We start from the raw sequence: 13144 nt of genomic DNA, 5'->3' as shown, positions 1-13144 counted from the left end.
CGACTTACATGTTTTTTTCCTTCTTTATTATGCATTTTCGGCAGGTGCGACTTATACTCCTGAGCGACTTATATTAAAAAAAAATACGGTATATAGCACACAGTTGTGCTGTTTGAGCAATAAAAAGAAAACACAAATTGCTGTCTCTGCTTCGTCTGCATGCAACATTTTATCACCGCTTACGAATTGCCACAATCCTGCCTTTCGATTACCGTAACTAAGAATGTTAGTTACTACTCCCTAGTGTTACCATATATGTGTTATTGTCTAGAAATATAGGGTAAATAATTACATAAGTACCGTATTTTTCGGATTATAAGTCGTTCCGGAGTATAAATTGCACCTGCCGAAAATGCATAATAAAGAAGGAAAAAAACATATTAGTCGCACTGGAGAATAAGTCGCATTTTTGGGGGAAATTTATTTGATAAAACCCAACACCAAGAATAGACATTTGAAAGGCAATTTAAAATGAATAAAGAATAGTGAACAACAGGCTCAATAAGTGTACGTTATTTGAGGCATAAATAACCAACTGAGAGGCTGCCTGGTATGTAACGTAACATATTATGGTAAGAGTCATTCAAATAACTATAACATATAGAACAGGGGTGCCCACACTTTTTCTGCAGGCGAGCTACTTTTCAATTGACCAACTCGAGGGGATCTACCTCATTTATATATATCATTTATATTTATTTATTTATGAAAGAGACATTTTTGTAAACAAGTTAAATGTGTTTAATGATAATACAAGCATGTGTAACACATATAGATGTCTTTCTTTCACAAAGACAAGAATATAAGTTGGTGTATTACCTGATTCTGATGACTTGCATTGATTGGAATCAGACAGTAATGATGATAACGCCCACATTTTCAAATGGAGGAGAAAAAAAGTGGTCCTTTCTGTACAATACCACATGAAAGTGGTTGGTTTTTGGCATCTAATTCACCCAGCTTCCATACACTTTACAAGAAAAACATTGGCGGCAAATTCCGTAGCTTGCTTGATTGACATTCACGGCACCCGAGGGTCTTGTGAGATGACGCTGGCTGCTGCCAGTTCATTATTATGAAAAAATGACAGAGAGGAAGGCGAGAAACACTTTTTATTTCAACAGACTTTCGCGCCGTCCCTTCCGTCAAAACTCTAAAGGCCGACTGCACATTTCCTGTCTTCACAATAAAAGCCCTGCTTCATGCTGCCTGCGCTAACTAAATAAGAGTCTCGGAAAGCTGGCGTGCACAAGTGATGTGCACGCCAGCTTTCTGAGGGATCGCTTGTGCACGCCAGTTTTCCGAGACTCTGTATTTAGTTAGCGCAGGCAGCATGAAGCAGGGCTTTTATTGTGAAGATAGGAAATGTGCAGTCGGCCTTTAGAGTTTTGACGGAAGGTACGGCGCGAGAGTCTGTTGAAATAAAAAGTGTTTCTCGCTTTCCTCTCGGTCATATTTTCATAACAATGATCTTGCAGCAGCCAGCGTCATCTCACAAGACCCTCCGGTACCGTGAATGTCATTTAAGTGACGTCTTGGTGAAGATTGATGATCACTAATTTTTAGGTCTATTTTTTTTTTTAAAAGCCTGGCTGGAGATCGACTGACACACCCCCCGCGGTCGACTGGTAGCTCGCGATCGACGTAATGGGCACCCCTCGTATAGAACATGCTATAACAGGGGTCGGGAACCTTTTTGGCTGAGAGAGCCAAAAATCCAAATATCTTTAAAATGTATTTCCGTAAGAGCCGTATAATATTTTTTTCAACACTGAACACAACTAAACGCGTGTATTTTTAAGTAAGACCAACATTTGTAGAGTATAACAGGTCTCTTATTTTTTGTAATAACATTGTTATTCTGAAGCTAATTGTGGAGGGGGCGTGGCATGCGGGGTTTGGTGGTAGTGGGGGTGTATATTGTAGCCTTCTGGAAGAGTTAGTGCTGCAAGGGGTTCTAGGTATTTGTTCTCTTGTTTATGTTATGTCGGGACCCAGGATGGACCGCTCGCCTGTATCTGTTGGGGACATCTCTACGCTGCTGATCCGCTTGAGATGGTTTCCTGTGGACGGGACTCTCGCTGCTGTCTTGGATCCGCTTGAACTGAACTCTCGCGGCTGTGTTGGAGCCACTATGGATTGAACTTTCACAGTATCATGTTAGACCCGCTCGACATCCATTGCTTTCGGTCCCCTAGAGAGGGGGGGTTGCCCACATCTGAGGTCCTCTCCAAGGTTTCTCATAGTCAGCATTGTCACTGGCGTCCCACTGGATGTGAATTCTCTCTGCCCACTGGGTGTGAGTTTTCCTTGCCCTTTTGTGGGTTCTTCCGAGGATGTTGTAGTCGTAATGATTTGTGCAGTCCTTTGAGACATTTGTGATTTGGGGCTATATAAATAAACATTGATTGTTTGATTGATGTTGTGTTACAGTGCGGTTGTTCTCCCAAAATGTGTTTTGTCATTCTTGTTTGGTGTGGGTTCACAGTGTGGCGCATATTTGTAACAATGTTAAAGTGGTTTATATGGCCACCCTCAGTCTGACCTGTATGGCTGTTGACCAAGTATGCGTGGCATTCGCATATGTGTGTGTGAGAAAGCCGCATATATTATGTGACTTGGCCAACACGCTGTTTATAAGGAGGAAAAGAGGACGTGACGACATGTTGTAGAGGACGCTAGAGGCAGTGCCTTTAAGGCACGCTCCCAATATTGTTGTCCGGGTGGAAATCGGGATAACGGTTGCCCAGGGAGATTTTCGGAAAAGGGCACTAAACTTCGGGAATCTCCCGGGAAAATCGGCAGGGTTGGCAAGTATGAGTATTAGCGGTGAATTTGGTGTTACCGGCGGGCCAGCTCCAATGTTGATTTGATATTGCCTGAAGGGCCAAATGAAATTAAACGGCGGGCCAGAGTTTGACACCCATGGGGTAGAAGTTAGAAAACAAGTATCAAATTTGGACAACCTGCAGCCTCTTCATCGCCATGCTTCTCCTCTTTCGGAGTTGCTGTCTTCCACGACGGACAGAACAGAATGTCAGCCTTCCTGGCAATGAACTGCTCCACGAGCGGGTTCTCCAGCCCTTCGCCGTTGCTGTCAAGTTGCACAAAAATATGAAATCAAAAAGTTTGGCTGAGTACAAACTGAATGTCAGCGCATACGTCCAAAAAATATGGTGACACCCAGAACAATATCATCAATCAAGGGTATGATTAGGGCTGGGCGATATGGGCTTTTTTTGATATCTCGATATTTTAAGGCCATATTGCGACACACCATATATATCTCCATATTTTGCCTTAGCCTTGAATGAACACTTGATGCATATAATCACAGCAGTATGATGATTCTATGTCTACATTAAAACATTCTTCTTCATACTGCATTAATATATGCTACATTTAAACGTTCGTACAGAAAGGGAAATCACAACTACGTCAATTTATCAAAACTGTATTTATCAAACAGTTATTAAGCAGTTATTGCCACATTAACAGGCAACCAATGGTCGCTGCTAGATAAACTGCAACAATTCTTAACCCTTGTATTATGTTGGAAAAAAATGACATTGATTATGTTGCGGGTCGTTTTGACCCATACTGTGTAAATGCACTCAAAACAATCAAGAAAACAGGTTAAACCAATAACAATTTTATTTTAGGTTATATAAACATTTAGAAAAGTGACATACAATACATTTTTTATTCCAATTGTATTATGTTAAGGGTCAATTTGACCCATTTCAGTTTTTGTGTTGATCAAAGTACTGGTTATCCTTTCTTTTTCTTGCTGAAATCTGGTGACTTTTCCTCATCTAGGGTCATGAACTGGTGTGTAAATCTGGACACTTTGTTGTGTAGTGGAATGTTTGTGCAGTTTGTATAAAAAGATGATGTTGCGAGTAATTTTGACCCAGGCGCTTTAATGTGGGTAAATAGCTGTTCAGATCCAAAAATAAACATGTCTCCTTGATGTACAATTGTTTGTATTTTGATTGTCTCTGAGACCCTCTGTGTGAAGAGAGGGAACTTTCTCACACCTGTCCTTGTCTCCTCAGATGTCATACTTCTGGAGCTCATTTTTGGTGAGTTTGTCAAAGAGATGACATGAGAACAGTGACAAGGACAAGTGTGAGAAAGTTCCCTCTCTTTACACACCTGGCTCTGGGTCTCAGAGGCAAAGAAAATACAAACAATTGTACATCAAAGAGACTTGTTTATTTTGGCTATTTACCCACATTAAAGCGTCTGGGTCAAAATGACCCGCAACATCATCTTTGTATACAAACTCTGCAAGACATTCCACTACACAACAAAGTGTCCAGATTTTACACACCAGTTCATGACCATAGATGAGGAAAAGTCACCAAATTTCAGCAAGAAAAAGAAAGGATAACCAGTACTTTGATAAACACAAAAACTGAAATGGGTCAAATTGACCCTCAACATAATAGAAGGGTTAGACCCTTCCAAGAGCTGACAGCCGAGGTTAGCGCGACATGCTTTCTAGACAGCGAGAGCGTAGAACATCGAGGGATTCAAACCACGAAGGCCGACTTACTTGATGCGGTGCACACATGTGGCAACAATGCTAGATCCCCGCTACAAAGACAAGTAAGTGCTCTATAATTATTTGAGCATGTTATAAGCTTCAGTACTATATTGAAAATATTTTACTCTACAGCTCGCATTAATTTCTTTGTCAGTATTTCAGTAGCCTAATGTTTCATAAATAAAAGGTGATGGGAATGTATTATTATTATTATTATTTATTATTATTATTGTTATTATTCTTACTTTCCTTCAGTTATATGATGGGTGAAGAAATGAATGTCACTGTTGATCATTTGTGATCTATTTTGTGTGTTACTTGTTGTCATTGAACATTTAATATGTGGAGACTGGCTGAAACAGTATAAAATAATTGATATATCTTTATTACATTTTATCCAAATGTTAAGGTTCTTCACTAATTTGATGTTTCCCTCTTACACACATGTAAGAGGGATGTGTACTATGGCTATGAGTCGTTTTTTTTTCTTCTTTTTTTTCCCCCTTGGCCTCAGTCTGCACCCCCACTCCAGGGCCCAGGCTAAGACCGATTTTTATTTTATTTTATTTTAATCTTTTATTCTTTTCTCCCCCCCGTTTACCTGTATGTCATCTTTTTTGTAAGGGGCGCTGGAAGCCGGCAGACCCGTCAGCGATCCTGTTCTGTATCCCCGTAATGTTTGTCTGATCTTGAATGGGATTGTGCTGAAAATTGTAATTTTCCTGAAGGAACTCTCCTGACGGAATAAATAAAGTACTATCTATCTATCTATCTAATGCTACCAACCTGGATCAGGCAAAGGAGGCACTAAAGGTAGAGGTGATGAAAATGGAACAAGAACTGAAGACCATGCCCTCTGGAGAAGGTGTGGCTGAGACAGCAAGCCAAACACCGGGAATGGAGGCTGGAAGCTACTTTGACGAAATCCAAGAGGAGAACTGTACAGCAGGTCCATCTGAGCAGCAGATCACCCAACGGGCACGGTTTCAGTTGGAGAGCTACCTCAGTGAGTCCCCAGCTGGGCGTAAGAGCAATCCTATTCACTACTGGAGAGACAATCAGTCTCGACTACCCGCCCTGGCAGCAACAGCAGCCAAGTTCCTCAGTGCTCTTTGCACCAGTGTTGAGAGTGAGAGGCTTTTTAGCACAGCCTCACTCATCATTGATGAACACAGGAGCAGGCTGACACCTGAGCATCTTCAAATGCTCGTCTTTCAATCAATGTTTACTTATATAGCCCTAAATCACTAGTGTCTCAAAGGGCTGCACAAACCACTACGACATCCTCGGTAGGCCCACATAAGGGCAAGGAAAACTCACACCCAGTGGGACGTCGGTGACAATGATGACTATGAGAACCTTGGAGAGGAGGTAAGCAATGGATGTCGAGCGGGTCTAACATGATACTGTGAAAGTTCAATCCATAATGGATCCAACACAGTCGCGAGAGTCCAGTCCAAAGCGGATCCAACACAGCAGCGAGAGTCCCGTCCACAGGAAACCATCCCAAGCGGAGGCGGATCAGCAGCTCAGAGATGTCCCCAGCCGATACACAGGCAAGCAGTACATGGCCACCGGATCGGACCGGACCCCCTCCACAAGGGAGAGTGGGACATAGAAGAAAAAGAAAAGAAACGGCAGATCAACTGGTCTAAAAAGGGAGTCTATTTAAAGGCTAGAGTATACAAATTAGTTTTAAGGTGAGACTTAAATGCTTCTACTGAGGTAGCATCTCGAACTGTTACCGGGAGGGCATTCCAGAGTACTGGAGCCCGAACGGAAAACGCTCTATAGCCCGCAGACTTTTTTTGGGCTTTGGGAATCACTAATAAGCCGGAGTCCTTTGAAGGCAGATTTCTTGCCGGGACATATGGTACAATACAATCGGCAAGATAGGATGGAGCTAGACCGTGTAGTATTTTATACGTAAGTAGTAAAACCTTAAAGTCACATCTTAAGTGCACAGGAAGCCAGTGCAGGTGAGCCAGTACAGGTATATATGTATGTATATATGTATATAAAGGTATATACAGTACAGGTGTATATGTATGTATATATGTATATAAAGGTATATACAGTATAGGTATATATGTATGTATATATGTATATAAAGGTATATACAGTACAGGTGTATATGTATGTATATATGTATATAAAGGTATATACAGTACAGGTATATATGTATGTATATATGTATATAAAGGTATATACAGTACAGGCGTAATGTGATCAAACTTTCTTGTTCTTGTCAGAAGTCTAGCAGCCGCATTTTGTACCAACTGTAATCTTTTAATGCTAGACATGGGGAGACCCGAAAATAGTACGTTACAGTAGTCGAGGCGAGACGTAACAGTTAGAAAGAATCTCCCCATTATGCTTGGACTGAAGGGAGTGTGTAGATAGTTCTTTTTTTCTTTTCCCAAAGACATGCACCTGGGGATAGGTTGATAGGCAACACTAAATGGTCCCTAGTGTGTGAATGTTGTCTGTCTATCTGTGTTGGCCCTGCGATGAGGTGGCGACTTGTCCAGGGTGTACCCCGCCTTCCGCCCGATTGTAGCTGGGATAGGCACCAGCACCAGCCGCAACCCCAAAGGGAATAAGCAGTAGAAAATGGATGGAAGTTTACACTTGTTCAATAGACATTTTATCCCACTCAGGTTGTTTGTTGAGTTTTGCTTCATGTAATAATGTTTACAGCATTATTTGCACTTTATCCTGTTCACCTTTTTACTGTTCAATGATGCCATTCCTGTTTTTCATGTATAATTTTGTCTATTTTGTGTTTATCTTTGAATAAACAGGTCAGTTTCTTGTTACCAACCATTGTGTATTAATCAGACTCACCTAATTCAGCTGGCTAGTTGTCATCAAGTCTTAAAACCCTTTTCAACATGAATCTGACAACTAAGTAGGCTAAATATCTTTAAACTAGGGATAAATAATGATAAATGGGTTGTACTTGTATAGCGCTTTTCTACCTTCAAGGTACTCAAAGCGCTTTGACACTACTTCCACATTTACCCATTCACACACACATTCACACACTGATGGAGGGAGCTGCCATGCAAGGCGCCAACCAGCACCCATCAGGAGCAAGGGTGAAGTGTCCTGCTCAGGACACAACGGACGTGACGAGGTTGGTACTAGGTGGGAATTGAACCAGGGACGCTCGGGTTGCGCACGGCCACTCTCCCCACTGCGCCACGCCGTCCCTATGCACCGAAAAGAAAATTTGTGGCCGAAGCCGAAACCGAATAAAATTTGAGCGCTTGGCCGAAGGCCGAATACCAAATACCGAATAATAAATGCAGTTTTACACAACTTTTTTATATTGCATAAATAGCCTACAATACATTTTTAGCCATGTTTTTCAAATGAAGTAATTTTTTATTGAATATTGACATTTTTTAATAATCCAGAAGCCTTTGCATTTCAAAAAAAGCACAACATTTTTCACTTATATTAGGCATTTGAAACAAAACATGCATTCCAAAAAAAAAATAAAGTGCATTAAAGTGGATAAACCCACAACAAATGAATTATTGTCCTTTTGGCAAAAGTCTGCTTAGCCACAGTAGATATGCTAATAATGTAAACAGAAGGCTCAAGTAAATCTCAATTAAGTGTGTGCTTGTAACCTCATACACTTATACAGGTACACAACATATCCCAACGTCACCGCGTCAAAAAATTGCGTCACACGCCACTATTCGGCCTTGTTCTTAACTCATTCCACCGAAGGCCGAATGTGGCTTTTTTCGCCATATTCGGCCGAATATATTCGGTTACTGATTAATCGGTGCATCCCTAATTCAAACTCACCTGGTTGTCATCAAGAGTCCTAAAACCCTTTTCAACATGAATCTGACAACTAAGTAGGCTAAATAACTTTAAACTTTAATACATGCTCAGATAGGCCAGTATCGGCCGGTATCGGATCAGAAGTGCAAAAACCTGGATCGGGACATCCCTAGTGGTAAGAAAAGTGTTTTTACATTATTAACAGCTTTTACAGTCATTGAATGAGGAGTATTGTAGTCCCGTAATTACAGTGGTGAATAAAGTGATTCTTGTGCGTGCGGTTTTGTGCTATTGTGATAATTGTTAATCAGCGGTGCTGTTGAGCAGTCGGATGGCTTGGGGATAGAAGTATTAAAAAGTCTTATTATTATTGTCATTTCCCTCGCTGCATGAAAGTTTGAAATGAGCATACCGTATTTCCTTGAATAGCCGCCAGGTATATAGTATGTGCCTGCCTAGAATTAATGCCGGGTCAAACTCGTTTCGCCAGATAATTAGCATATGCCTAGAATTTCCACCGGGTCAAACTCGTCACGTCACGAGTGACACTTCACCTGTCATCATTTTCAAAAATGGAGGAGGCTGATTTCAACAATTTTAAATTGCGTAAAGGGAAGATAGAATAGGCAAACACTGTAGCAGTTAGAAGCTACACAACAGCTGAGCATACTAAAGCACATACCGTATTTCCTCGACTTGCCGCCAGGTATATAGTATGCGCCTGCCTAGAATTACTGCCGGGTCAAACTCGTTTCGCAAAATATTATTTTTATTAGCGCATGTCTAGAATTTCCGCCGGGTCAAACTCGTTTTGCAAAATAATTAGCATATGCCTAGAATTTTCGCCGGGTCAAACTCGTCACGTCACTTGTCATCATTTTCAAAATGGAGGAGGCTGATTTCAATATTAAGAGCTATTCAGTAGGATTTAAGGTCCAAGCTATTGACTATGCTAAAAAGAACAGTAAGCAGCTATGTTTTATTAATATACCGTAGCTGCGTGTGTCAAATATGAGTCATTAAATGACTCCCGCCTCCTGGTGGTAGAGGGCGCTAGTGATCCTTCTTGCGACTACTCGGCTGCAGAAGAAGTGACAACAAGCAGCAATCGTTTATTTTTCCCTCTTGCTTGCACTTTTAACATGGAGGATTACATATCTAAAATAAAACTGTTTTCTAAACTGGACTTTCAATGGAAGCAGGAGGTAATAAAGGAAGATCTCCATCGAGACAGAGATACTTTTAAAACTGAAGAAAGATAAGGAAGACTTCTATAAACAAGTTATCGATGCTTTTGATCAGAAGGAGCTGCGCATGGACTTCATTTATAAGTAAAGGTAAGACCATAAGGTTTTTTTTATTAAATGTGCTTTTCATGATAGTATCCTTACATCACACTCAAATTTTTAAGCGCAGGCCTAAATGTACCACATGCCTTTGGTAAGTGCCGGAGTGAGAAGAGGTTTTAAATTATTAGCGCCCCGGCGGCAACTCAAGGAAATATGCAGTCTGATAGTTTATATATCAATGATGAAATATTGCAACACATGCCAATACGGACGGTTTAGTTTACTAAATTACAATTTTAAAATTCCCGCGGAGTTTCTTGTTGAAAACGTCGCGGAATGATGACGGGTGTTTGTGACGTCTCGGGTTGTAACGGACATATTAGCTCAGCAGCACATAGGGCTAAAAGTTGTCTCTTATCTTATCGCATAATTAAACAGTAATTGGGACATCTGTGTTGCTGAATCTTTTGCAATTTGTTCAATTAATAATGGAGACGTCAAAGAAGAATGCTGTTGGTGGAAAGCTGTGGATTCCAGCTCTCCCGTACAAAAGCAGAACCTAGTAACTAATTTCTGCACCTCCCCTCCAGGGCCCAGGCTAAGACCGATTTTTTTAAAATTTTGTTTTAATCTTCTATTCCCCCCCCTCCTTGTTTACCTGTATTTTATCTTTTTTGTAAGGGGCGCTGGAAGCCGGCAGACCCGTCAGCGATCCTGTTCTGTCTCCCTGTAATGTTTGTCTAAACTTGAATGGGATTGTGCTGAAAATTTTAATTTTCCTGAAGGAACTCTCCTGACGGAATAAATAAAGTACTATCTAATCTAATTCTAGAGATACCCTTGAGATACTAGGTTTTTCTGTTGTATATACGCGGTTAAGTGGTAGTTGCTAGGTCCCGCCTTGCGCGTAACAGCTTACTTACAGGACAAATTACAATATCGCATACACTAATGTAAAGCACATCACCTAGTAACTCCAAAATTATTATCAGCTCAGTTTTGACCAAAATTGAGTTACTGGGTTTTGCCTTTGGATGGGAGAGCAGCCTTTAGCACCGAAACACAGCCGGTGTTTCATTGTTTGTTGTGAAGCTTTAAGACAAGAGCGGTCAAGCGAACATGTTTTTCTACGTCAACCAGCAAGTTTTTGGATGGGAAAATAGTGATTTTAAGTCGGCTCTTACCGGAGACATCAGTGGATTATACTTCCTCTTACAGCAGCTCAAAAAGGCATCTGTGATCTTGGCTCCTCGGCTTCTCTCAGAGACACTGGCGTTCACCGCAGCCATCCGACTATCAGGTATGACTTTACAACCTCACTAAAACACTATTAAAACAATAAGCAGAAAATGGATCTTCCAGAATTATCCTAGTAAAGTGAAGTGAATTATATTTATATAGCGCTTTACTCTAGTGACTCAAAGCGCTTCACATAGTGAAACCCAATATCTAAGTTACATTTAAACCAGTGTGGGTGGCACTGGGAGCAGGTGGGTGAAGTGTCTTGCCCAAGGACACAACGGCAGTGTCTAGGATGGCGGAAGCGGGAATCAAACCTGCAACCCTCAAGTTGTTGGCACGGCCGCTCTACCAACCGAGCTATGCCGCTATAAATGTGTCTAATTACATCTGAAACGGTCCCACTGCCGCTTGGAGCCGTCGCCTTTTCTGTTTTGTTTTTTTGTGCTTCACTTTAACTTTCCTCATCCACAAATCTTTTATCCTCGCTCAAATTAATGGGGAAATTGTCGCTTTCTCGGTCCGAATAGCTCTTGCTGCTGGTGGCCATGATTGTAAACAATGTTCGGATGTGAGGAGCTCCACAACCCGTGACGTCACGCGCACATCGTCTGCTACTTCCGGTACAGGCAAGGCTTTTTTTTATCAGCGCCAAAAGTTGCCAACTTTATCGTGGATGTTCTCTACTAAATCCTTTCAGCAAAAATATGGCAATATCGCGAAATGATCAAGTAGGACACATAGAATGGACCTGCTATCCCCGTTTAAATAACAAAATCTCATTTCAGTAGGCCTTTAATTCAGTATGAAGAAGAATGTTTTAGTGCAGACACAAAGAATCATCATAAGCTATGATTATATGCATCGTGTTCAAGGCTAAGGCAAAATATCGCGATATATATCGCGTATCGTGACATGGCTTAAAAATATTGCGATATTAATAAAAGGTTATATTGCCCAGCCCTAATACGGAATTATTGCCACCCGAACGCCTCCCTAGGGAGGTGTTTCAGGCACGTCCGACCGGTTGGAGGCCAAGGGGGAAGACCCAGGACACTTTGGGAAGACTATGTCTCCCGGCTGGCCTGGGAACAACTCGGGATCCCCCGGGAAGAGCTGGACGAAGTGGCTGGGGAGAGGAAAGTCTGGGCTTCCTTGCTTAGGCTACTGCCCCCGCGACCCGACCTCGAATAAGCGGAAGAAGACGGATATCCACGTAATTCCCCAACTAAACCCCCCTCGACTCACCTCTCACAGGCGGCCTGACACAAGTCCGCCACCACGGCCTGGAAGTCCGGGTTCTCGGTTTGTTCACATTTCAGCGTGCAGAATAGTGACTCTCCGTGGTAAGTCAGACACTGTCTCAACAAGTCTCTGTCCATGATGCTCCTATTTCACATGGTCGGACTTCTCAACATAAAAAAAAGGGAAACTTATAACACGTGTCGCAATAAAGAACCGAACGATAAATGTTTAGTTAAATGTTGGATGGAGTAAATAAACAAGTATCACTTTTTGGCAGCGCAGACGTCCACGCTAATGGGAAAAACACGACGCCTTTTTGTCTGTAACCCGTGTGAATCCCAGACTGCTCCGATAAGGAATATTTCTTAGAAAACAAGACTATAGTCGACCATTTAAGGCAAAATTTGACAAAATGTAAGTTTGTGGTCATTAGAAGTGCTAGCATGAGCCCAGCCCGTTTTGGAGTGAGGACGCTTCTTCTTCGTCTTCCTTTTCTGGCGACTCGCAACCAACGTTGCAGGTGCACAGCGCCACCTACTGCACTGGAGGTGGTACTTACAATAACACACCATGTTAGTATATACATATTAAATATATATTTATTCAAAAAAAACACACACAACAAAAGGGGAGAGAACAACAACAAAACATAATCATATATATATATACATATATATATATATATATATATATATATATTTATACACACACAAACCCTGTTTCCATATGAGTTGGGAAATTGTGTTAGATGAAAAAGAAAACGGAATACAATCATTTGCAAATCCTTTTCAACCCATATTCAATTGACTGCACTACAAAGACAAGATATTTGATGTTCAAACTCATTCTAATAATTAACTTAGAATTTCATGGCTGCAACACGTGCCAAAGTAGTTGGGAAAGGGCATGTTCACCACTGTGTTACGTCACATTTTCTTTTAACAACACTCAATAGACGCCCACCTTTCACAATGTCCATGTCGCAAAACCAACAAATTTAGCCGAACTGCGGCAT

The 13144-nt window shown here is 41.4% G+C and overlaps 1 protein-coding gene across 4 annotated transcripts in view; it reads right to left on the bottom strand.

Annotated features, from left to right (window-relative positions):
• ttc14 (tetratricopeptide repeat domain 14) overlaps window positions 1–12625 on the bottom strand; it is a 72010-nt gene extending 59385 nt beyond the window's left edge. For 3 of the 4 annotated variants that reach the window (XM_061883837.1, XM_061883839.1, XM_061883841.1), the window contains exons 1-2: window positions 12133–12625; window positions 2967–3094 (exon numbers count right to left, since the gene is read on the bottom strand). In XM_061883837.1, the coding sequence (XP_061739821.1) occupies window positions 2967–3094; window positions 12133–12266 (262 nt within the window). In that variant the 5' untranslated portion in view covers window positions 12267–12625. The remainder of the gene's footprint in view (window positions 1–2966; window positions 3095–12132) is intronic. The other variant, XM_061883838.1, reaches the window with a different exon arrangement.
• Between the last annotated feature and the right edge of the window lie 519 nt (window positions 12626–13144).

This window comes from Nerophis ophidion, linkage group LG22, assembly GCF_033978795.1.
Source record: "Nerophis ophidion isolate RoL-2023_Sa linkage group LG22, RoL_Noph_v1.0, whole genome shotgun sequence".
Taxonomy (NCBI): Eukaryota; Metazoa; Chordata; class Actinopteri; order Syngnathiformes; family Syngnathidae; genus Nerophis; species Nerophis ophidion.
This window is presented reverse-complemented; position numbering and strand designations above follow the sequence as displayed.